The sequence below is a fragment of the Falco cherrug genome, chromosome 9 (genome assembly GCF_023634085.1).
Source record: "Falco cherrug isolate bFalChe1 chromosome 9, bFalChe1.pri, whole genome shotgun sequence".
Taxonomy (NCBI): domain Eukaryota; kingdom Metazoa; phylum Chordata; class Aves; order Falconiformes; family Falconidae; genus Falco; species Falco cherrug.
Window position 1 is genome coordinate 9,725,110 of NC_073705.1, and position 25,332 is coordinate 9,750,441.

At 49.6% G+C, this 25,332-nt stretch overlaps 3 protein-coding genes across 5 annotated transcripts; 2 read left to right on the forward strand and 1 right to left on the reverse strand.

Moving 5' to 3' along the window:
- The first annotated feature begins 7,442 nt into the window (after positions 1–7,442).
- Positions 7,443–17,103, forward strand: PPP1R26 (protein phosphatase 1 regulatory subunit 26). 2 transcript variants are annotated; one of them, XM_055720655.1, is made up of 3 exons: positions 7,443–7,671; positions 10,735–14,850; positions 15,100–17,103. In XM_055720655.1, the coding sequence occupies exons 2-3, from the start codon at positions 10,796–10,798 to the stop codon at positions 15,137–15,139; spliced, it is 4,095 nt and encodes a 1,364-aa protein (XP_055576630.1). In that variant the 5' UTR covers positions 7,443–7,671; positions 10,735–10,795; the 3' UTR covers positions 15,140–17,103. The 2 variants fall into 2 exon arrangements, with proteins under 2 accessions (XP_055576630.1, XP_055576631.1); XM_055720656.1 differs by having other exon boundaries at positions 15,117–17,103.
- A 4,291-nt stretch (positions 17,104–21,394) lies between these two features.
- On the reverse strand, positions 21,395–22,751 carry PIERCE1 (piercer of microtubule wall 1). The gene is made up of 3 exons (XM_055720660.1): positions 22,587–22,751; positions 22,410–22,488; positions 21,395–22,056 (listed from the first exon to the last, which is right to left on the reverse strand). The coding sequence occupies exons 1-3, from the start codon at positions 22,679–22,681 to the stop codon at positions 21,871–21,873; spliced, it is 360 nt and encodes a 119-aa protein (XP_055576635.1). The 5' UTR covers positions 22,682–22,751; the 3' UTR covers positions 21,395–21,870.
- Positions 22,752–22,802: 51 nt separating this feature from the next.
- On the forward strand, positions 22,803–24,886 carry MRPS2 (mitochondrial ribosomal protein S2). Of its 2 annotated transcripts, none has more exons than XM_055720659.1 (4): positions 22,803–22,911; positions 23,199–23,249; positions 23,438–23,567; positions 23,963–24,886. In XM_055720659.1, the coding sequence occupies exons 1-4, from the start codon at positions 22,884–22,886 to the stop codon at positions 24,510–24,512; spliced, it is 759 nt and encodes a 252-aa protein (XP_055576634.1). In that variant the 5' UTR covers positions 22,803–22,883; the 3' UTR covers positions 24,513–24,886. The 2 variants fall into 2 exon arrangements, with proteins under 2 accessions (XP_055576634.1, XP_055576633.1); XM_055720658.1 differs by having other exon boundaries at positions 22,869–22,983.
- The last annotated feature ends 446 nt before the right edge of the window (positions 24,887–25,332 follow it).

The window sequence follows — 25,332 nt, forward strand, 5'->3', positions numbered from 1 at the left end:
CCAAGCTGCTGCCCAGCACTCCAAACAAGTGGCAGGTTTCTGCTGACACCAGCTTTTCCCTTGTGCTGGAGATCCTCCCAGAGAGAGATTTCAGGACCAAATCATCAGGACGATGCCCACAGGTATCCAGAGGAAAGGGAGGATGTACTCCATGGGGTTGGCTGTGCTGGCAGCACCCACCAGCCACACATGCACCACTTCCCAGGACAGGGGGCTGCCCTCTGCCACCCACCAGCTCACCCACCTCCTGCCCTGCAGCAGCCAGGTGAGCCCGTGCTCTGTGCCCATGCACAGGGTGTGAGGGCTTCACCCTCCTTTGCAGCCTCCTGCGGCATAAGGGGATGTAGGAGCTCCATTCCCACTTATTTTATTTTTTTGTACCACTCAGGCCCCTGCACATTGTGCAAGTCACAAGGAAACATTGATCATATCCCAAATACAACCACTAACACATCTCAGCTCTCAATCTGCCTCGTTTGCTGACACCCAGTTTTCTCCTCCTCCTCCCACAAGCTCCTTGCAGCCGGTTCCTTCCTCCCGGTCTGCGGCACGTACGTCTGCAAGCTGCTCCGGCTTTCCCATCCCACGCGTGGCTGCACGCACAGCTCGCCCGAGGCAGCGCTGGGAGCCTGGGGCACTGCCTCCACTCCTTCCCATCCCTGCCCGTGGGTTTTCGGAGCCATGGCCAAGCTGGATGGCAGGCAGGGAAGCCTGGCCGAGGGTCAAATCCAGCCCTCACCCTGCACAGTGTAGGGTGTGGCGAGGAGCAAGCAAAATGCAAAGCACGTCAGGTCACTGGGAATGAGCCTTTTATTTTTCCCTCTGATTCTGGGTGCAGCATTAGACCCTGTCTGTGAGCCACATTTGGAGTGAAGGTTTGTAGCCTCACGCTGTCATCTCAGCTTGACAGCTCCCAGTCTCCTGCTGCCACGGAGCCGGCTGCCCTAGGGGGGCTGGATGGATCCGAGAGGATTTGGGTCATTCCCCAAGGGGCTCAGACCATTGCCAGGGGATTCAAGACCAGGATGAGGAAACATCTCAAAAGGGCTGTCCAGCAGCACAAGGTTAATCCAGGAGAGCATGCCTCTCCAAATACCGTGCTTTTCTTAACACTTACCTGAAGGACAGGATTTGATCTCCTGCTCTGTTTCCAAAGCTGTTATGGATCTGTTGCACTGAAGGCTTTTGCAGTGCCCAGTCAAGACTCCTCCATCCCTGACAGCTCTGCAGGATGAGGGGGTGAACCTGACACTGCACTTAGCCCAAAATTACCATCCCTGGGCATATGCCACGGCCCTGAAAGCCCCCTGTAAAAGCAGGAGCACACATGGGTGCCAATGTGGAGCGTGTGCAGATGTAGCTAGCACAAAGCGGGGGTGCTCAGGGCCTGTCTTGGCTGGAGCACTGGGAGGCGACTGGCCCTCAGGGAGAGTAGAACGAGGGCTGGGGAAAAATAAATACTTAAAATTACTATTAACATGTTTGCCAAACACTGCTTCAACCAGTCTGAAACCGCTCTGGGAGGTCCCTTCTCCCTGCAGAGCAGCAGGGCGGCTTTCGCTCTGTACGGCTGCTCTGCCGAGGATGATGTGCTCTGTGCTGGGTTGCTGGAGAACACAAGTCAAAGGATTGCACAGACTCTCTGGCCCAGCATGTTTTTTCAGTTTGATGAAAATTCAAAACAGTGGCGATCTTTGGTTTGCTCCAAAACACATTTAAGGAAGCATTTTGACCACTGAACCAAAGAGCAGTTGTTTGCAAATCCTTAATCAAATCCTGCTGGCTCAAAGTGCATTTTGCAATTGCAAAGGCGTCGGTGAATGAGGTTTGCTGTGCACCGTGGCCCTGGCCCCTGCCTTCTCCGCTGCCCACCCCAGCATCCCCGGGCAGGCAGTATCCCACGGTGGCAGCCTGGACTCGACGTGCTCCACAGGGACCTCGGGGACACATCGCTTCCTTTGTGCCACGCTTCAGTCGGAGGCTCTGAACACTTGCCAGTTGCCCTGTTGTGAATTCACTGCAGAGAGGTTTCACTTGTTTGCAGCCAAGACAGTCCATGGATGCTAAAAATAGAGTACTCCTTGAAGGTGATCTGCAAAGCTTCCCTGCGTGTGAAGATGCCTCTTAGAAACACTGGCTTAGAGCTAACAGGGGCTGGGACGGCGCTCGGGACAGCTCTGCTGGGAATCGGGATTTGCTCCACAGAAGTCAGCCATCAGCCCCCTGCCTCGTGGCAGCTACAGGGATGCTCCCAAACAAGCAGCTGGCCAGGAAAGGCGCTCTGTAAATGCAAGACACAGATAATTGCAGATGGACAAGTCCACAGCCATGCTGGGACTTCTCAGCAGAAGAGTGAGAGGAGCAGTAATGAGGGGAACTGGAGCACAACCTGTTTTCCTTTCCGCCCCCAGCCCCCTTCAAGCTTTCGGCGATTGCAGCACAAAGTCAAAGCAGAACAGTTTCCTTTTGAAATATATAGCAAGCACAGCATCTCAGTTTCATTATAGCTTTTCTTTGTGTAGTGGGGAAGGTATCTACCCCACCACACATCTTTGATCCTGCCCTTTAAATAGGCCATTTTAAAGCTCACAGACCCATTTTCATCACCGTCCACCTTGGCTCATGGCACCTAGTGCCTGTGTTTATATCCTGGCTTGTGGCTGAAATCAAAGTGTTGCTGAAGGAAACAGCACATTAAAATTTTCATTAAAAAGAAAAAAAAAGACTGACTTTCTGTCCCTGAATGAATCCCTGTGCATTCATCAGTGCTCCCAAACCCTGAGACGCAGGAAATCTCTGAGCTGTCCTGGCACCTTCCACTCAGCTGCTCGCTCCCAAGGGGATGATGGACGAGGTGGTGAGGCACATCACTGCCCTGGCAGCACCTCAGTGACCCTGCAGATCCAAGAGCAGAAGGAAGGAGCTATTGCAATATGAAGACCTGACCTGTGGAATGCAAATACGCATGATCTAAAATACAAATGCACTGTAAAACCCTGCAGGATTGGGGCAGGACTTGCTGCCTGCAGCCCTGGGATGAGCTGGCAGTGGCTCTGGTTGCACCGCAGCTGGTAAAGCCTGGGCCAAGGCCAGCAGAAAGTCCCAGTTTGGTGGCCCAATGAGCACCACTCCACCCAGTTTGCCCTTTCTGGGTAGCACCCATAGGCGAGCGTGCAGCCAGCACCCGAGATAAGCCACGGTAGCTCCCAGCTTCTCATATCCCTCTTCCAAGCCCCAGAACGGGAGGAGACTGTGCCGATAACAGTCTGACACCTAATGGGCAGAAGCAGAATTGTGACAAGAACGGGATCTAGCTGGAAATGTCCTTGTGGGAATACAGACAGCATTGCCTCAAAGCAAAGCCCACAGAGCTGGACAGAAAGGGAAGACTTGCGTAAAGAAAACTCTTAAAAGCCCATACGGCACATTTCCATGTTTGTAAACATGAAAAATTTATAAATTAACCTATATAGGAATGAGTGGTACAAAAACCATTAAAAGGTTCTAGGTACAAAATATGAGAGGTGCCATTGTTTCCTTCGAAATTTTACAGGTCGCTGCCATACGATGGCAAGGAAAGGTCAGGGTTGCAATTAAACCTCTTGGCACTAAATTGTATTTCTCAGGTTGTATTCTTATGCCAGCAACACTGGGAGTTACTACTGAAAAGGTACATCTTCAAAAGCAATTAGTTGTGTCCCACAGAGACCTTCAGCTGTGGCCTGTATAATGGTTAGTAACGAGTGGGAAGTTCCTCAGATTTCACTCAAAAACATTAAATGTGTTCTGTAGCCATGCCTCTGCGCTATACTTTCCACTCGATGTGTTTCATGGAGACGGTGGGTCTCTTTTCCTAAAAAAAAATCTGGCATCCAACAGCAATTTAGAGCAACAGCGTCAAGGCAAGACACAGCAGAGCTTCCCAGGACTGAGCTGCCAAGAATTGTCCTCAGACCTCCTCCTGTCCCAGATGCTGCTTCCCCGGGCAGCACCCAGCTGTAAGGAAGCTCACACCACCTCTGCTCCATTCAGAGGGTAGATAGAAATGTTCAGTGTTCAATACCCAGCTGTTTGCTGGCAGCTTTCACAGACATCTCTGTTCCTTTTCTTTTCTAAATTAGATCTTTCCATTATAAGTTCAAGGCCTCATGAGCCTCCTTGGCATTTATTAAATAACAACTAAACTCTTCAATTTACCATGTTACTACACAATCCAGTTGTACTCCATCTAATACGCCACCTGCAATCAGACAAGGAGCTGAGTGGGGCAGGAGGACATAGGAGCAGGGCCACCGCTGTGACCTGCTGCTCCCCGAGATCTGCTGCCACCCAGGATGTGCCCGGTGCTCACTGCAGCTTGTAGCATGAGAAAATTTGTGCAAGAGGCAAACAAGTCCTCAAGGCACACCTGAGCCCTGTTTTGAACCAGAGGTATGAAACCCGCTTGATTTATTTTAAAGCGGGTATTGACACCTCTTTTTCCAGAAGTTTTGAGCCTCCTGAAGCTTGGTGGAGCCAGATGATAGATGGACCCCAAATACTAACTGACCTCAAGGTTCAGATTGGACTCCATCTGCATCCTTTCCCCACTGCTTCTTCCAACAAAATCTCAATGATCACAGGAGGATTTCACTTCTGTGGACCGATTTTGCCCCAAAATCCAGAGACGCGCTCGGGGAATGCAAAACTGCCACCAGCAGAGGAAAGGGTTTGTAGAACCTGAGGCTATCAACATCCCTCTTGTCCTAGACATGGCTCTGCCCTCAGCCAGCATTGGGTGTGACTCATATTCCCAAGGAAACAGCAGCGTGGCAGAAATGCCTGGTGTTTTAACACAGCTCCATGTAGGAACTGTAATTGCCCAGGAAGCCACAGGTTACCTGACAACAAGATCTGCAAAGTGAGTCCTTTTATTCTTACTATTTTGTTTTTAATCTTGTCCTCTTTCTTGGAGGGGGGGGGCGGGGGGGGTGGGGTGGTGAAGCATCACCTGAGCTCTATTTTCAGCCTCTGATAACCCAGAGCAGCTTTTGCCTCTAATGTATCCAGAGCCACCTCTAATGAGCACCTGTTCCTACCCCCTGCAATATACTGCAAATGGGATGAACAGATCCTGAGGTCAGGGAAGATGTTTCATTTTGAAAACATGAATGTTTCCCAGCCATTCCAGCCATCCTAACAAGAGGTCCAATTAGCGCTCATGACTTTGTCATCCGTTCAGCGGGGACACAGGGATGGGACCACCGCTCTCATTTCCGCAAAGATCATGGATCAGGAAGACAAATCATCCCTAATGGGACCTTGGGGAGAGGCTCTGCTCCTCTTTCAAGTCAAAGGCTGCACATGGAGGCAACTTGCTCTGCAGAGCCATAAAATGCCACCTCCGCTGGTAACAGCAGAGCTCTCCAGCGGCAACGAGCCTCCCCCCTTCCAAGCAACTGCATGTGCACAAAAACATTTATCAGGCCTCTGGCCATAGCTTTGACTTTAATTTTATTTTTAAAGTGCACTCACATGCAAATTGGCTTGGCCCGAGAGGACACATGAATACAAGAGCCCTTTCTTTCCTCTGGCGTGGCATTAGGAGGATATGGTAAAAGGAGCAAAGTGTCCTCACCTCCGGGCTGCAGTTCTGCAGCTAAGGAAAAGCAAGTTCATTGTTTCCTTCTGCACACAGATGCTGGCTGTGCTGTTTTCAGCAGTCCTGTTCGAGCGAGCCATTTCAGAATATAAAAGCATATTACATATCCCAGGGACAAGAACACACAGGCCAAGTCTTAGCGGCTCCATTTTATCTATTGTAAGAGCAGCAGATAAATTAATATGAGTCTATAACTGTGTCTGACACTTTGAAACATGGTCTTGTCCCACACCCCCAGGGTCAGACCTGGATTGGTAGGTAGAGAATTCCTGGGGAAAAAAAAATCCCTAGAATGTGAGGTTGGAATCCAGGAAAGGCGCAGTTGCTCAGGGCATGAAAATACATGTGTTCCCAAAAACAAGCATCTCTGGGGTAAAAGCAGGTGGAAATTTGTTCCACAGCACTCAGCATATGTCAGCCCCACATCTTGCGATGTGTGTTCCCACAGAGTAAGCACAAAAACATCTGAAGAGCCTTGCAGCTCAGATGCACGGCACGGTATCTGGCACCAACCCTGCACCGATACTGGGGACAGGGACAGGGGAGGTTCAGTCTGCCAGCAGCACCTTCTCCTGCAAGGACAGAATATATTCACCTCGGAGCCAGGCTAAATGCTCACCGGTGTTTATCACTGTGTAAGGAAATTGCCATCTAACTCTTGAATTAAAAAAACTTCTGAGCTGTGCTGTGGTGCTGCGACAGGCTGTCAGAGCTGCGGCAGAAACGGCAACATCAGTCAAGCAAAGTGTCTGGAGCTTTGAATGAAAAGTGACACAGAAAATGAATAATTAGATGTGATGACACCTGTTAAGGATAACGGGCCTGATTCTGACATCCACTACTCTCTTGTACACCCGCGGTAATTTCCCTTAGGGCAGAGGAGCCCAGTGGGGTACAAGCACGGTGCCCCATCTGCACTGCCACGGGCTGGGACCCCATTTTTCAGCCTGGGACCCTTTGTACCTGCTGTTCCCCACTGCTGTTCACTTGACATCTCCTAGCCTGAGCATTTCCCATGGGATTTTGGCAACACCCAGCCAGAAGATGCTGGTTCCCTCTGTAGCATCACAGGAGAAAAAAAACGCATTGGCAAAGGGAATATAGGCAGCACTTTGGGTTCAGGCACCAGGATTTTGTTTGCCGGAAAGCAGGAATGAAAACTTTGCCTGTGATACAAACCGAGAGTTATGACTCACTCTGTTTCTTAGTGAATGAGCAGGTTGAAACTGGTGTCCCAAAAAAGAAGGAACCTGTGGCTTGGTTCTGCTCGGGAAGCACAGGGATCATAGGACACGGCTGGCAGCGCATCCTCGGGAAAAGCTGCTCACCAGCCACGCGGAGAAGAGACAGAGCACTAAAACTTTCCTGTTTCCCTACGTGAAAGCTCCGATACCCTGGTAACTCCGGGAGCCCGCGCACCAACTGCTTCAGCTACTGAAAAAACAGGCCTCAGCTCTCAACCTCTGCCCTGGTCCTGCATCCCCAAACTCTGGGTCTGGGACACTCAGTGGCGCGTCGTGCCCGTGTTTAGAGCCTCCCCCGCTGCACCCCGAGTTACTCTCCTGCCGTGGGCTGCGCTCGGCTCCGGTCCCAAACGCCCAGGGAGCAAGCCTGGTGCCGAGCAGGGCCAGGGCTGCGGCCCACACCTCGCCCCGCGCCTGCAAAGGGCCCCAGAGCCCCGCTCCTCCCCGCCGGACCGTCCGCTACCGGGCGCCGAACCGGCTCCAGCCTCCCCCTGGAGCGGCCGCGCCTGCCTTTGTGCCCGCCCGGCCCGGCCCCCCCCCCCCGCCCCGCCGCTCCGGCGGGCAGAGCCGGCGGCCGCCGAGGGCCGGGCGGTCGCCCCCGCCTCCCCGGCGGAGCCCTGCGGCGCATGCCTCCCGCTCCCCGGGGGCAGGGAAGGAAGCGCCGCCCGCCCCTGCACCAGCGCGGCGGGCAGCGGCGGAGCGGAGCCCGGCGGAGCGGTGAGCCCGGGCTCGGCCGCCCCCACCGCCACCCCTCTCGGCCTCTCCCCGCGGCGGCGGCGGCCACAGGTGAGCGCCGGGGGCGGCCGGGGCGGCGCGGCGGGGCCCCGCCGAGGCGGAGGCCGAGGCCCAGGTCCGGGCCCGGCGCGGCCGGCCGAGGGCGGCGGAAGGCGGGAAGGGGGAGCCATGGCGGCGCGGGCAGGGCCCGGCTGGCCGCGGGCAGCGGGCGGGGCGCCCCGCGGCGGTGGCCCCGCGTACGTCGCCGCCGGGCGGCCCCCGTGGGTGGGTGTCCCCTCACAGCCCCGCTGGGGGTGTCCCCCGCGGGTGTGTGTCCCCTCATGGCCCCTGACAGCGCTCCGGTTGCTGCCCCCGCCCCCCCCCCCCCGGGTGGGTGTCCTCGTTTCCCTTCACGGAGCTCTGGAGGACACCCCGCCGCGTGCCTGGCCCCTCAGGCAGCCCCGGGGGGTGCCCCCCGGCCAGTCCCCGTCGTGTCCCTTCCTCACCCCCTCCGTGGGTGCCCCCCCCCTCCTCATCCCCTCCGTGGGTCCCCCAGCTCTGTGAGGGCCTCCTCTCCTCCTCGCCTCAGTGGGTGTCCCCTTTTCCCCTCTGGCTGCCCCCCACATAGGTATTCCCTCACATTCCCCCTCAGGCAGCCTCCAGATGCCCCAGTGGTGTCCCCTCGCCCCCCCCCCCCCCCCGGGTGTCCCCTCGCCCCCCCATGGGTGCCCTGGGTGGGTGCCCCCCAGAGCCCGCACCCCTGGGTGGGTGCCCTGGCTGGGGTGCTGGGGCCGGGCAGTCCATCGCACCCCCCCGCAGTTCTTGCAGGGCAGCTGCAGTCTGGGCGTGGGGTAACGAAGGCACCTGCCCCTTTCCTGGAAACTGTGGAAATAGGTTAAATAGGAAATAAGTTGGGGTTTGTTGTTGTTTTTTTTAATGAAGCTGGGAGCTTGTGCGTGTTAATTGCATTTCTTCAAGATAATTAGGTATTCTGATTTCTGTCTTTTTTCATCCTTAGCTGCTTATTACAAGGAAAAATGTTTTTAACGTATGTTTGCCCTAGTGAATGTGTTGGAGGCCGTTTAAGAAATCGTGCGTTCATTCACACCTTTCTGGAAGTTGGGGCTCTGAGCCGTGGTGGCTGCTGGTGAGGTGCCTTCCCGCTTATCCGTGGCCAAATACACGAACGTTCGGGAGCACGGTGCTTTATTGGCGTGCACGGAGCTGGAGTCAGTCTAAACTTAATCTTTGGTTGAAGTTAAAGTAGTGTGTGTTGGGCTGCTCCGGGTACCAGCCAGCCAGCGGGGATGTTCTTGATCACTATACTTAAAATTTTAATTCTGCAGGAATTATGTTTTGAGATGAGTTATCACTGAGGAAAAGAAAATCAGAAACGGATGTCCAGAGCTTGCACTACTAAAGTGTATTCTGCTAAGATGTTCTGCGGCAGAGAACCGGTGAACGAAGCGGCAAAAGCATTATCAGTGGTGTGTTTGGAGCTAAGTGCTCTGCAGATGTCATGTAAGCCATGTTCAGGCTGACCCTGCCTTGGTCAACAAGATTTAAAGAATATTCTGGTCTGGTAACAAGATGGCAATAAAACTGCTGCCTGAGTGCAGGTCCCAGAATAATTTTGACAGAAGTCGTATTCTTTGTTGGAGCACCGTGCTCTTCTAAAAAGCGATAAAGAATCGACTTCCTTAGTTGTCTGTTACCTTATTCTTGGGAGCAAATAAATAGAGTTATAAGTTTTACAGAGTTTGGAATCATTAATTCTTTAAAATATTTATTGCCACTGATTAATTCGAAACCAGAACTAGAGAATAATTGACAAAGGCAAGGTCGGAGAGTACTTGGAGACAGAAGCATGTCTCTGTAGGTCGGTAGAGTCCAGCGCCCTGCTGCAGTGGGGGTTCGTTGGGTTTGGGGTGCGAGACTGTGGATCGGGTGTGAAGAACCACCCAGCTGCTGTAGGTTTTTGTTGGGCTTGCTGTCTGCCTTCTGTCAGCCAGATGCTGGTTTGATCCTACCAAATGATGCTGCAGGTGAAACCTTCGGTCCTCGTGGGACTGTGGGACTCTTTGGGGTGTTATCTGGCATTTTCTGGATGGCTTTTTTTCATTGTTCCACCAAACGGGGCTTCATTCTGTTTGGGTTTTCTGCTGTAGCACAAAGAATAGTTCATAATCTTCGTCCTGCTTTTGCAAACTCCTGAATATTTATGTATATCAAGAGCTTTTATCCTGCAGTGAGGCCAGAATGTTTGATGTCTGAGGGTTATTGCTCTGTAGTATTTTTGGGGAAGAAATAAGCTCCCTTTCCTCTCTGAGCTGCCCCAAGTCCGTCAGCTGTATGTGTTTAATGCCAAGCCAGAACTAGTAAAAGCTGTGTCGTGCTAGTGTGTGAGTCCAGGCATCATGCTAACACAGTTACTCCGCTCTTTGAATAGGTGTTGGTTTGTGTTCCACCATCTCAGATCACAGACAGGCTTGCTTCACATCTGTCCATTTTATACTACGTGGACATAGTCAACGTTGCTTTCATCACAACTAAGAAGCTGAGCTACGCACGGTGGGAGTTCTTTAAAAAGGGCAATTATGCCAAAGGAAACACAGGGAGCAAAGTATTTTGCAGGGCTTTCCACTCCCACCAATTCCACTTTTTTTATGAAAGGTTCCCTTAAAATTGTTCTTTCTGTCTTGCCAATATTTCACGCAAAAATATTTGGACAATGTTAGTGCAGAAGGGGATCACACACACCTCTGCACTGAAGTATCTTCAGGGTTGTTCTCTGTGGGTCTTACTTAGGTTACTTAGGAACATAGGTAAAGAGCGCAGCCTTCGATGGAAAGTGCAGGAGGAGTTTCAGAAGTGAAGATAATTACCTGAATTGGATTATGGTTGTGCCAGAAAGTACTGAAAACCACAAATGATGAGTGCTTTGTCTTATCCTTAATGGTAGTAGTGACTGATTTACCCGTTAAAGTGATGTTGAGGAGTAACTCTTGTGATTATCTGGCATAGTATGTCTGAGCGTAAATGATTTGCAATTTATGTAACCAGTATTATTGCATGGAACTTCTAGAAGGTAGATGCATAATAAAAAATACTTTCCTCCTTTTTTTCTTGTTGTAGGATGGAAGAGAGCCCCGCTTGAAAATCTGTTCCATTGTGGACTTCGCTGTTGTCTGCTAGAATGTTCCTTATGAATGCTTCTCCTCTGGTAGCTCTTCAGACAAAATGGGAGTCCTTTGGACCAGCAAGGAATTGTAGATACCCCGTTTGCTTCTCTGAATCCGAAGGGGACGTCACTAGAACCTCTGTAAGTGCGAAAGTTCAGATGATCATAAACAACCTGCAAAGTCAAGAGTCTCCCCTGGGTATGAACAATGAGTATGATTGTATTATGCAGAAGAAACAAAAGGGTGAAAAGGGCACTAGTAACAGGGTCGCATCTAGCACCGCATTGCTACAGAAGCGTCCTCAGTATACCAAGTGTGGATGCCCTGCTGATTCAGATGACACTGAAGTGGAAGAGAACGTGGGGTTTGGGACTCTCTTGCTTGATTCTGATAGTGACGATTCTGTTGACCGAGGTATAGAGGAAGCTATTCAAGAGTACTTGAAAGCAAAGAGCAGAAGTGACCAGTCATTGCAAAGGAGTGCAGAGCGTTCTGAAAATTTAAGCAGAGACAAAAGGTTTAAGAGAGAATTCTCACAGAACAAAATGGCTAGTAACCTGCTCCCCGTGAAATTTAAAGCTGAGATGCTCTCTGAAGAGTACCTGTCTGACCACCTGGGAATTGGTAAAAGGCTACAACCTGCTTCCCCTCAGAGCATTAGTAGCGATGACTCTTTTGAACAGAGCATACAGGCTGAAATAGTGCAGTTCTTGAATGAGAAGAAGCAGCAAGAAATTAGTAAGTGTGTAACTGAGGAGGATAAAAAAGATTCCCATGCCAGATCTGTCCTAAAATGCAACAAAGAAACAACAAACAAAACAAACTGTGGTGCTCTAAAGCAAGGTTGTAACGCACTCCTCTTGAGACACCATGCCAAGCTACAGAAAACCAGCACACAGTCCAAGTGTTTGCAGTCCAAAATCCAGGCAGAGCCTAGTGATTTCAGCCAAGTGAACCAAGCGTATCTGGAAATGGCCACTGCCAGCCAGCCCTGGTTAGTAGAGCAAAATGAAGAAAGTGGAGCTAATTACTGGGAGACAAGAAGAGTGCTTATCAACGAGAGCGTGCACGCATCTGACTCAAGTAGCGATGATGGCATTGAAGAAGCCATTCAGCTTTATCAGCTGGAGAAAATCAGGAAGGAGGCAGGTCATACAACAGACTGTGTCCCTTTGCAGAGGGAACAATTTGATACAAAGGGGATGGCAGACATTTCTGCGAGCCTGACAATTAGCTCAACAAAAAGTGCCTCACCAGAAATTCATAAAAGCCCTACAGGCAACAAGAGGAAAGAAATTAACTCAAAGTCAACAGAATTAGAAAGCACCAGCAATGAATTTAACAATCTGTTTAAACCACTGAAAAAAGCCAGACATTTTGCACTTCCAGAAAACAAGATTGCTGCTTGTGAGCTCACATTGCAGGCCTCTTGCAGAGCAGACACATCTGCAGAACTCATGTGTGCAGAAGCTATCCTTGATATTTCCAAAACAATCATGCCATCCCAAATGGGAAGTGACAACAAATCACTCACTGCAGACTACTCCTTTTCTCCCCAGCTTCTCTCGTCCTCCCATTGTGAAAGTGACAGCAGCCTTGTGGACAGCGATGACAGTATCGAGCAAGAAATCAGGGCTTTTTTGGCTCTGAAAGCACAGTCAGAAAACCTTGGAACAAAGCCTCCCAGCCTGTCACACTCAATCCAGATGCCTTTGCCTTCCGATCAAAACAGCCTCACTGGTACCCTTGAGCCTTCTCTTCCCAAAACACTGAAGCTATCACTGAGTCGTAAAAGGAGACTTAAAAGGGAAGGCAGAATAGCGAAACAAGGGGCATCAAAACCACCTGAGCAGCTGGACATAGGACTTTTCCAGCCAGGTAGCTACTCAGGATTTCCTGTGCTCCGAGAGGAGTGTGCCCTGAGCAGCCCCACAGAACTCTGTGATGCTCAGAGGCTCAGCAGTAAAGAAACCAGGCAGCAGCAGCAGCTGATGTCTTCCAAACTAACTGGATCTGATGGCAGATGTGTGGCCTTGGACTCCGTAAATCCTTTCGTGCAGGTTCAGAGTAGTGCGCCAAAGCTCATGAAAAATACCATCCAAACACAAGAGAGGGATGGTTCGAATGATGAGAGCAGTTCTCTGGATAGCGATGAGGACCTTGATAGTGCTATCAAGGACCTTTTACGGTCTAAAAGAAAATTAAAGAAGAAGGCCAAGGACCAGAAATCTCAGTGCAAGAAGAGAGTCAGGTTTAGCGAGACGGAAACTCAGCTGCTAGATGAATTTAGTAGCCTCCAACAAAACGAGTGGAAATGTAAAAATCCCATGCTACTGAAAAGCTGCCTCTCAAAACCTAGAAAAGCTGTGAAAGAGAATGCAGTCAGAAATCCTCCAGACAACATAAATGTCAAATGTACCAGTGAAAAACCGGAAACCATGAAGAACTTAGAGTTTAACTTACAACTTAAAAAAGGGTATAAACCTAAACCAGTCTCAAACCAGAATAACCTGCACGTAGCTAAAAATAGAAAAGGTACTTTCACAGCTGTGTCAGATGCTGATGACAGCAGTTCAGTGGACAGTGATGACAGCATCGAACAGGAAATTAGGAAGTTTTTGGCAGAAAAGGCTAAAGACTCTGCAAGCAATCCAGAGATACAAAAAGATGATACAACTCTGGACTTACTGAGAGTGACCAAACAAACTGCTAATAAAGGAAAAGCAAAGCAACAGCCGGTTGAAAATGAGATTGACCTCATGCTGGCTCAGAGTAAAAAGTCTGGGGTGTCTCAGCAAACTGATGAGTTGAAGAACTCTCTGAGAACAGAAGGGAAAAGTGCAATGTTACAAGGCAGTGGGAAATCTGCTTCCTCTGCAGAGAATGTTAATCTTCATACTACTGGTCAGTCGAAAGCTAAGCAAGGAGTGGTGGGGGTTAAAGGTATTGCTGCTGGTGAGTTAGCTGGAAATGCAACAGGTAAAAAGGATGTCCCTCATACAGAGTCAGTGCAGAAAACGCTTCCACCTAAAACCAGCAAAAATGAAGGTTGTAAAGTACGAAAAGTAATCAATGCAAAGTCTAGATCTAAAAGAAAGAATACCTTTCACCTAAAAATTTCGAGTAAATTTATTGCAGGTCTAAAATATGCTCGGGACAGGAAGAAGTCCATGCTTTTGAACAAAAGGCAGAAAGCAGAGCGTTTGCTCGCCCAGAGCGGTGCATTAGGGACAGAGGTTGCTTCACAGGATACAGACATGATTAACCAGGGAAAAGAAGCCCCCTTGCCGAAAGGCGAACTTAGTGGGGAGAGTACGACAGCAATAAAAGAATCTAACTTCTCTCAGAAGCTCACTGTGGAAGTGTCAAGTACCCAGGTAGCAGAAACTTGTGAAAGCCTGGCGACTGCTCCTTTGTGTATCGAAGAGGAAGCAGAGGGTTCCAGAAAGGCTAGCGCTTCAGGAGACCAGTCAGACTCACATTCGAGTCTCCCCTTGCAGGAACAGAGCGTGGCAGCAGTAAAAGCAGATAAGGTTTGCAGAGGAACATCCAAAGCTGAGAACACAGAGATGTGGATCGAGGAAGGAGATACCCACAAAGATAGCTGGGCTGATTCAGGTTTAGGTCCCCCATGCCCTGAACACAGTACAGTAGTGGTAAAAGTGGATAAAGTTAGCAGAGACGCATCTCAGCAAAGTATACACACGTGCAGTAAGGGAGACAATAACCAGCAGGACAAGAGGCCAGATCCAAGTTCAGGTTGCCCACTGCAGGAACTAAATGTGACCGCAGTAGCAGCGGATAAAACTAGTGGAGGAGCATGTGCAGATAACGGTGTGCAGATGTGCATTAAGAAGGAGGAAGTTATCTGCCAGGACAGTGACAGGCAGGAAGAAATTCAGGTCTCCAGCTCCAGTTTGGAAGGAAAAATGCCTGTCCTGCAGAATAGGGAAACTGCTTGTGAAGTGGACCAAGGGCAGGAAGTTTCAGACAAAACCTGTGCAGAATTTACTGACCTACCTGCAGGGGACTGCCCAGATTCCCTCTTGAAAAGAAAGGTTTCAAATATGTAAGTACACTTTTTTTTTTTACAGTAACAGTCTTTTTAGAAAATAACTATCATTGTAACTACCCAGATAAAACTTGAGACGTGAAAGGAGAGTCGGTGGGAGACACTGATATCTGTATATCATATACACACTAATGTGAAAAATGCTTCTATTTAACAGGGATATCATGGATAAACATACATAGTTTTTGTAGAATTTTGTAAATTATTTAAAGTGCTCTAAGAAAATATTTTTATAATGATTTTTAGGGCTTGCATTTCTACAGGATGCTGTAGTTACTGTAGATAAGAAGATACTGGCTAATCACGCTTTAAGTTATGAGGCCTCGAGTCATATATCAAAAGGAAACCTGTTTGTGCACAGAATACATTTGGCAATCTGTTAGAGAACCTAGAAAAACACAGCATTTGATGGCGATGCTACACTTTTGAAGCAGATTATCTGACATCTGTTCCCGTTCAAGCCACATTCAAGCTGCCTTAGGACAATCCTGTGTCGTGAGGTCTCAGTTCTCCCACCCTGAGGACTGTTGGGCAAGTTCACTCAGCAGAACTCCGGCAATGTCAGCACAGCGGTAGGTGGGGAGATCCATCCTTGAAGATACACATGCAAATTCAGGGAAATAAAGTGGATCAGTCTGTCTGCACGTCCTGTGTAAAGCCATCTCAGCGGCTGAAAGTACCTTTTGAGTACCTGAAACCTCCCGCTAGCGGGTGATTCCAAGCACAATGGCAGTTTGAGAAAGTGAAGGAGTGTGTCTGTTCAGACATCGTGATTTCTGTGGATTTTGCTAGATTTCCGTACTGTTGGGCCTGCAAGGCTGAAACAATTCCTCGTTATTCTGAAGGCTGATTTTGATGCCCTGCAGTTACCCACAGGATGGCTTTTGGTTTCCTGAATGAACTTTCTTGAATTGAGTGCCCTTACTTTCCTTTTTCAAAAGTGGTTTCTAGAATGTTACATTTCTGTGAACTTTTTATTTTCATTAACAATTTTTGTGCAATAGAACAAAGCTAGGTTTGCTGTAGGAAGTGTCTAACACAAACGCCAAGGATATTTTCAGCACTGTTCTTTCATACTGGTAACACTTTGTCTGCCTCCATTTCCAGCAGCCAGAATAAAGCAATTTTTCACTACTATCTTTTTATTTGTACTAACTTTAAATGGGATTGAAGTAGCACGTTCATATAAAAAAAAAAAAGTGCCCCCACACTGGTTTCACTGAAAAATCCAAGAAGTGTGAATTTAAGCTATTGGCTGGTTGTTTCCTTTTTGTTTGTGTTTAGTGAAGTCCTTTGAGTAGTTTGTTCTTACATCTTGTCCCTGTGAATTGATGCGATGTCTTCTCAATCTGGTCTTCTACAGAATTTCTCTCAGCCAAACTACCACTTAGTGTCAGTTTGTTTCTCAGTCAGTTCAGCAGCCTGGAGGCTGGCCTTAATGTTGCAAAATGGAGCAAAAGCATCAAGAACAGATCCAGTATTGCATAGTATCCCTGGTGTGATCGTGTTTGCAGAATATTGGCAAACTACGGCGTAGCATAGAATGGAACAAGTAACTGTGGCATGTAGAGAAATAAACAACATTGTTTGTGTGTTTATACTGTTGTGCAGTTACATTTTAAACATGTTTATAGTGGTCACTTGACATTTCTTACTCTCTGGCCACCTTTTTATAGTCCTTTAGGTTGGCTGGTTGGTTTGTTTAAAAGATGGGTGTGCTAGATCATCTCATTTTTGTGGTAGGATACTTTGGAAAAGTGTTTTTTACTTAGCTCACATGCCTGCAGTCCCTCTACACAGGCATATATTTTTGTCTGCCTTGATTCAGTTGCAGGATTTGGGCCTTTTGTTTGGAATAGGTAAATAGGCTGGTATTTTAAAATAGAAGTTTTCCGAGTACCTTGCTTTAAAAGGATTAAACCATATACTTAACTTTAATAGACATGGTGGAAGCACTATGTACTGTTTGTATAAAATAAGCTGAATGTTTCTCCTCAAAGTTTTCAGTAAATCAACATTAAGACTTAAAAGGTGTTTTGTGCCCCTGTCGATGTGTCTGTGTTCTCAATACTACTAGTGAACTGATTCAGTTAAGATACAATTCTGATTATCTTGTGCTTTAAATAAAACCTAATTTTAAACAGCACTTTTTTAAATTGATAAACTTGATTTGTATATAGGAAATGGTGTACATTGCTAAGTTTATAATGTTTAATAAATGGGGTTCTGACCATGGACCATGAAACCAGAGTGCTGCTATGGTTTGTGTCAGTGGTTTTGCGTTACCTTTTTTCCCTCCTGACTGTAGTCCGAAGATGTAATTAACCTGCGCCAATAAGATTTGTGAGTGAAGGATGTCACCCTTGCAGACAGTCACAGCATTCATGTTAGCCGAACCTGGGAACAGGATCGCAGGCCACCAGCTGCTCTTGCTTCTTGCCTCCTATTGTCTTCAGCCACCCGCTCGCCAAGACTCTGATCTCCTATGTGACAGCAGCATCTGATTTCCTTGTGACTGAAATGGAATCCAAATCTTTAAAGATGTGTCTGTTTAAAGGGATGTTGTTCTTAATAACAAAAAATGAAGAAGGAGAATCTACGAAGGACAGAGGCAAAAAAAAGTTGTGGCTGTTCTGTCATGTGCTTGTCATTTTAGCAAAACCCTAACAGCAGTGTTCTTTCCTGGCATTTGTGGTCAAGAAGTGGAGTCTTCCCTTGTGCTTGCCCCTCTCTTAGTGCCAGAAGGGTTAGCAAAAAGGGCTTCCTGTTTTTGAGGCAGAGTTCAGCAGGTGAGATCTGTGATTCAGTTGGAAAGCACTGCATCTCTAAATGGCATCCTCTGTAGCACAGCTTCTGCAGCCTCCAGGATTAGCTCATGATCCTTTCTGTTCTGCCGTTGAAGACTGGTGGTAGCAAGTCGAGGAGCCCTTGATGGTGCAGAGGTGGGATGAACATGCCTTTTTACTCATGGGGGGGACGTTGTGATACACAGCACTCAGGTTCTAGAAGGCAAGGAGGCTGAGCTAGTCTTCAGGGTGGGAGGGAGGGAAGGCAGGTTGCCTTGATATGCAAACCAGCCTGGTGCCCTTGGTGTTTCTGCACCAGTATGCTATGGGTGTCCCCTTCTACCTCCAAGACTTATTTGGTCTCAGGAAGTGATTTTTCCAGAGTTTGTCCCATGAGAATTGCTGACTTGCCAAGGAGGAGCAAGCACCCACAGGGGCTGTTACTCTGAACAGAATGTCAGTGAACATCTCTGGAATTGGTGCCACAGCACTAAGAATGCCACAGCTCTTCTGGCAGTAGCATCATTCTGGGTACAGTTCTAATCACTCATTCAAAGTAGAAAAATCTGGTGTCTTGAAGCCATAAGAAAAAACTCTTATACATTATGGATTAGAGGTTGAACAACTGGAGAGCAGAAAGATTATATTGAGTGAGAATAGATTCATGAGCAAGAATCCCACACATGCGGTGCTGCTGCAGTACAAATCTCTTGAGGTTGAACCTTGATAGGTACAGTACCAAAAGCATTTTTTCGTTCTTCCTATTGATACCAGTTATAACAGGAAGCCAACCGTAGAGCAGGCACGGACTGTATGTCCCTCCTGGCCCTTTTCAGCGCTGCAATGATAGTTCTAGTGATTGCCCAGAACAAGCTCCTTTTTCCATTATTTCAACCCTCTTAAGGCCTTAATTTGATCCTTTATTGCAGTAGATATGTGCAGGCAACCATGAACCCAGGTACGCTCAAGCATGCGAATAAGTTGTTTTGTTTTGGGGGTGGGGTTTTGGTAATTTGGTTGTTACATTATTAAACTACTCAGTATATTTTATTATTGCTGCTGGTAGGTTACGGCATCCTGATTGCAGTACCAGAGTTCTCAGATAAATCTGTGCTTGCTGAGGACTTTGAAAGTAGGAATATTGTTTATTTTTATGACAGTGACTGCTTTTCTGTACTTCAGGAAGGGCAGTCTTCAACGATCCTCAGGGGACCACAAGGGCTACCTTAATTTTTTATAAACAGTTCTTTGCTGCTATTTTAGGAACATGTGTTTTGACATGTGGCTGCTTTTTACACAAGGAAGGCACTCACCATCTCTGCCACCATTTCTTTTATTGATGTATATGCTTTTAATTTTTTCAAACCTTTAAGAACTGCAGATTGGCTTGGTCTGATAGTACAGCCCAACATAGTTTTTTGTCTGCAAACATGAAAATCGTGCTTTCAAAATACAGAGCAGAAAGAGACTGTTTTGGGTAGAATATCTGCAGTGAACGTGTCATCTTTGGGATGATATTTTGAATTTGTACAGGTATTTCTTGTGTGTATTGGGTCTCTTAACATCTGAACAAACGGATCACTATTTCTTAAGCCCACTAAAATAGGGAGACGTAGGAAAGTAAATACAAGGGAAATAAGTCTTTGACCCAAGTACTAAGCGTAGTCTTCAAGCAAATCAGTGTGTAGAGGCATGTCTCGGGGCTGGCTGTGACTGAAGCTTGTGTCTTCCCTTCTCAGCGAACCTCAGTGGAAGTGAATTGGATGCAAAACTGTTCAAAGGAACTGGTTTCAGTTCAAGAATAAAAAAAAAAGGGAAGAAGTTAAGGCAAGGAAGAAAAGAGGTGGGTGGTTTTAGATGGAAGTATGAAAACGAGTGGAAGCTATGTGAGAAAAGCCACTAAATTTATATTTTTAAGAGGCAGTCTTATCCCTGAATTATTCCACCTGCAGAAAATCTGTGGATAAAAGTATGTGTAAAATTGTCGTAACTGTTTATATTCATTTAGCACTTTATGTTATTTTTTCATTTCAGGAAAAGAAAGGGAAGTTATGAGAAGCTCAAGTTACTGTTTAGAGTCTGATAGTAGAATAACAGTGAATGATAGACGGTTGTTAAATATTTTTAAAGTTAACTTTTCAGACCCATTTCTGCTTAGCGGATTTACTTGTTCCAATGTATTGGTGTGTTTTCAGCAAAGGTGAGTTTAGCCAGCTATTCTTCTGTTTGAGATAACCAAATGCATTGCAGTGAAAACTGGAATTGTTTGGTAGGTGTGATTGAAACCTGGCCTGTAGCTACGCTGTGGTCTGAATGTGTGAAAAAAAAAAAAAGCACAAATACAGACCTGACACACTTGAGTTGTTTTGGACTTCAGAATTTTGCTTAGTGACATTGTTAACAGAATACCTTACAGGTGTGTTTAAGTACAGAATCATAGAATCAGTTAGGTTGGAAAAGACCTTTAAGATCATCGGGTCCAAGCGTTAACCCGGCACTGCCAAGCCCACCACGAAACCATGTCCCTAAGCACCACATCTATGTGGTTTTTACGCACCTCCAGGGATGGGGATTCCACCACCTCCCTGGGCAGCCCCTTCCAATGCCTCAACACCCTTTTGGTGAAGAATTTTTTCCTAATATCTGATCTAAACCTCCCCTGGGGCAACTTGAGGCTGTTTCCTCTTGTCCTGTCGCTTGTTACCTGGGGGGGGAGACCGACCCCCCCTGCCTACAGCCCGTCAGGTAGTTGTATATGCTGCCTGTGCAGTTTATAAGGCTTTATAAAAATGACACAAATAGGGAATATTTATAACATGCAAAGAATATAATTTGCAGTGGTATTTGGACGTATGATTATACTCACTTTTTAATCTTTTTTTCCAGCAAACACCTAGAATAGTAGTATGCTCATTTTAAATATATACTATCACTATGTTACACCTGTAAAGTAGGACTGTTCCTCATCCATAAACAGGCAGACTAGTTTCTCTTCAAGACTAGTTTTTAAGCCGAACACGCCAAGGTTCCTTTTTAGCACAGCTACTGTCTGAATGATGCACTTTCACTGGCTGTGTAACTATAGTTGTTACAGTAAAACTTTAGAAAACATTTTCTTTTTGATTAGTTGTCTTTATTTGAATAATTCCTTAAAATATTGTCATTTTGAGAGGTAAGAAAGATGAACATGCTTTCTAAAAGAAATTCAAAGGCTTCTTGAATAACTCTGGAAAATATGCAATTTGGTTATTCATTAAATAGTACAGAAACAGCTTCAAAATCTTAATTTGTAATGATATGTGGTACATGAGGCAGAAGTTTAAAGGCTCATTAGTGACAAAGAAAAGGTTAAGGGAATATATATATGTAATACATATTGTTCTAGAATTTATAACTATATGCTGCCTACAATTAAGTAAAATACTTCATATGAGCTATTTAACTGACATTTAATCACATTAAAACTTTTTAAGTTAAGATACTATTCCTAATAACGTTAGTTCTGTAAATTAGTGGGTTTTGTCTAGTACCAAAGTGGCTGTATGTGTTTTTCCGAACAAATTACTGAATTCAGTTTTGAGATCAGAGATTTTAACTGCTTTTCCCCCAAAACTAAAGTTGTGACCTTGGCTGGGTAGTGTGCTGTTAAAAAAGAAGTACATACAACAGTTTGGGTTGGGGTGTATTTTTAGAAATGTGCTGCTGCCTTTAACCTGCTAATTTTGTAGTTGTTCATCACATTGTAATAGCAAGTCTCACATTACCGAACTGAAAGATTTTTATTTTCCTCTTCCCCTGTGTTCAGGAGCAAAATTCTCATTGAAACCTGACTTAACGTGGTTAATAGTGTGAAGCACGTGCATTATCCTGCTGCTGCTTAGTGTGCCACGTTATTTTCCTGATGGTCTATACAGTTTTACTGTCCTCAGTGGCAACACCCGTGACATCCCAAGGCTGCGCTGAGAGGTGACCTGCACCCACGGGCGCTAACAACATGACAGGAGCCGAAACCCGCCTTATTCTTGATGAAATAGCCCGTAACCGCATTCAGCATCTGCAGCGTGACGGTGGCGTGCTCCTGTCATGCCTTCACACGAGGCTTAGCGGCATGGTTTGGCCAAGGTCAGTGCTGTTGTTTGCTTGCTTGGTTGTTGGTTTTTTTCTGGTTTTTCACCGAGGCAGCCAGCAATAAACCGCGGCGGCGGCGCACTGCCATGGCCACCGGTGCCAGCTAGCAGTGCGAGGGGCCGCTGGCGTTGTAGCTGGGGTGGAAATCGAGGTGGTCATGGGCGGTGATGAAGTTGCCCACACCAGTGACATGGCTTTTCTCCAGGGAGGTGTTGAGCCCGTTGTTTCTGTACATGCCACACTGTGCCAGAGTTTTGGAAAAGGTGTGCGAAGTGACGTGGAAAGAGGTCTGCAGGAGCGGGAAAAGGGGAGGAAGATGTTTTAAATGCCAATGCCTGCAGCACCTGCCGTGCGCTGGAGTTTGGGTGCTGTGATAAAGGCACTTCATCACCTTGGGGGGGTGGGGGTGTCATTGCTAGAGGATGCTGCAGAGGTGATGAAGGCACTTCATCACCTTGGGGGATGGGGTGTGTGTGTCATTGCCAGGGGATGCTGCAGAGGTGATGAAGGTGCTTCATCTTCATCACCTTGGGTGATGGGGGGAGGGGTGTCGTTGCCAGGGGATGCTGCAGAGGTACCGTGGTTTAACAGGCCAAACCTTTGATGCCCGGGGGTGCCCCCTTGCCCCACAGCCCAACCTACCGGCACCTCGTGCACCGTGGGGGCTTTGCTGCCGTACGCCTGGCTGCTGGTCCGGTACCGGGGGTGAGGCTGTGGCATCCTGCCAGGGGGAGAAGAGAGAGCGCGCGTGGGAGCGGGGCTGCCCGGGGGAGCGCTCCGCGGGGCGGGGCGGGGGGGGGGAGAGGGGAGCAGGCTCACCCGTAGCCCTGGAAGCAGGCGGGCTGCTGGAAGCGGCCGGGCAGGCCGGGGCTGGTGCGGTACAGCTCGCTGGTGCGCGGGCCGGGCTGTGCCATGGCGCCGGGGCCGCGCGTTACCCGGCGACGGGGCGCTGCGGGCGGGCAGCGGTCGCTCCGAGCCGGGGGGGGCGGGGCTCGGGGGGGCGGGGCTCGGGGGGTGGGGGCGGTGCCGCCCGCCGCGCCGGAAGCGGAAGGCGCCGCCTGACCTTCCTCCTCGCCGTCTTCCTCCTGCTGCCCCTGCGGCTGTCGGGCGGGGAGCATGGCGGTGCCGCGGCTCCTGCGGGCAGGTGAGCGGGTCCTGGCCGGCCCGGCCCTCCGCCCTCCCTCGGTGACCCGCCCCCCCGGTGACAACCTCCCCGGTGACCCGCCCCCCAAATGACTCCCCTCCCGCCCCCCCCGGTGACCCGCCCCCCCCCGGTGACACCCCCCCAAGTGACTCCCCTCCCACCCCCCCCGGTGACCCGCCCCCCCCCGATACCCCCCCCCCCCCCCCCAGTGACTCCCCTCCCGCCCCCCCCGGTGACATACACACCCTCGCCGCCCCCGGTGACCCCCCCTGTTTCTCTCCCCGCAGCAGCCCCGCGGCTCCTCAGCACCGTAGCGGCCCCCGCAGCCCAGCCCCGCGGTGAGTCCTGCCGCCCTCGGCCCCTTCCCCGGGGAAACGCGGGACGAGCCGAGTCCCGGCATCACGGGGTCACCTGTCACCCCTGGTGTCGCCAGGCCCTTTTCGTGATTGAGTGGCCCTGGCCCGGCTCGTCCCCTCAGGCACAGCGGGAGGGGACAGGGATTTATTTGTGTTTTCCCTTCCCGCAGCTGCGGGTGACAAGCTGCTGTCCGAGCCTCTCAGCCACCCCGACTTCTTCAATGTGAAGGAGCTCTTCTCCCTGAAGGATCTCTTTGATGCTCGGGTGCACCTGGGGCACAAAAAGGGCTGTCGGCATAGGTGAGTGATCCTGTTCAGTGATCCAGCGCTTGCTGGCGGCGGGAGCGATTCCCTGGAACCACACCAGCCTGCGGAGGCTGCACTAGACTGGTCTGTGTCTGGAAGTGCCCGCACGGACCCGTGTTGCAGCCTGGCCATGGTTAGTGCCCCGCAGAAGTGCAGGGCGCCCCCTCAGCACAGGCACCGAGTGGGGGTGAGACCTGCAGCCCCCAGGCCCAGGTGGAGCAGACACTGTGCGCGAGGGTTCCCTGCAGAGAGCACCTCTGGTGTCAGCTGGGGGCTGGAGTGTGGGAAGGTAGAAGCCACAGAAGCGGTGCCACGCCACATTCAGAAACGCTGCTCCATGGCTGTAACACCCTGTCCCCGCGTCCCCTTGTGTCGCCCTCCCCCTGCAGGTTCATGGAGCCCTACATCTTCGGCTGCCGCCTGGATCAGGACATCATCGACTTGGATCAGACGATGCAGCACCTCCAGCTGGCCCTCAACTTCACCGCCCACATCGCCTACCGCAAGGGCATCATCCTCTTCGTCAGCCGCAAACGCCAGTTCTGCCACCTGGTCGAGAGCACAGCGAGGGACTGTGGGGAGTATGCCCACACCCGTTACTGGCAGGGCGGCCTCCTCACCAATGCCCATATCCAGTTCGGGTCTGGAGTCCGCCTGCCCGACCTCCTCATCTTCCTCAGCAGCCTCAACAATGTCTTTGAGCCCCACGTGGCCATCCGGGATGCTGCCAAGATGAACATCCCCACGGTGGGGGTGGTGGACACAAACTGCAACCCCTGTTTGATCACCTACCCAGTCCCTGGGAACGATGACAGCCCCACTGCCATGGAGCTCTACTGCAAGCTCTTCAGGATGACCATCATCCGCGCCAAAGACAAGAGGCGGCAGAATGAGGCCTTTGCTGAGCTGCAGAGCAAAGCGGAGGGCAATAAGCCCTAGGGACAAGCTTGGCCATGCCCAGCAGCTCAGTGATGGGCGTCCTGCTCCACTCCCACGGGCACTGCCGGACTTGCCCCGCACCCAGAACACCAGCTTTTGGTGGAGCTGGGCTGGTTGTGGAAGGGACCCCCCAGCTCTGCAGCTGCACAGAGATCCCACGGCGGTCACAGCTGTGGTGGGTCTCTAGCTCAAAAAAACATTGCCTGAAGCAATGGAGAGGGAAACAGAGCCAGGCCAGGCAGGGCCAGTGTCCTGGCACTTGTCCCTGTTGCAAGGAGGTGCCTCTGTCCTGTGGCCTTCCTGAGCTTGTGATCTCTTGTGAAACAGCTTGTGTGTCGCACCTCTTCTTGGCAAATAAAGGGCCCTGCCATCTTTTTTTTTGCTTTCTTGGGAAAAGGGAAGGTACGGGGGAGTCTCAGGCAAAGGTTTATGGTCAAGGGATGGGCTTTAAAGGGGTAAAGGGTGTTCCCAGCCTGGGAAGGAGGAAGCTGGTGTGTCACAGAGTTGGAGGGTCCCCGCTTTGTCCTAGGGCACACCCTCCGAGTCCAGCCTCTGCCAGCACCTCAGGGAGTGGGGGACTCCAGGGTGCGCCTGGGAAAAGGGAAATCCCGTCCCTAATACGCCGCGTGTCTCGGTGGGAGGCTGTAGGGCAGTCCCGCAGCGCTGGGGGTCAGGCCCAGCGTGGGGAAGGGGTCTGGGCCGGAGGTCCTCCTCCGCGTTCTCATCTTTGTCCCTGCCCCGTGTCCCCGGTCGCGGCGGGGCCGCTTGCTACTCTGCGTCTTCCCGCCCAGCAGGGGGCGCTAGTGGGAGCGCTGGGCCG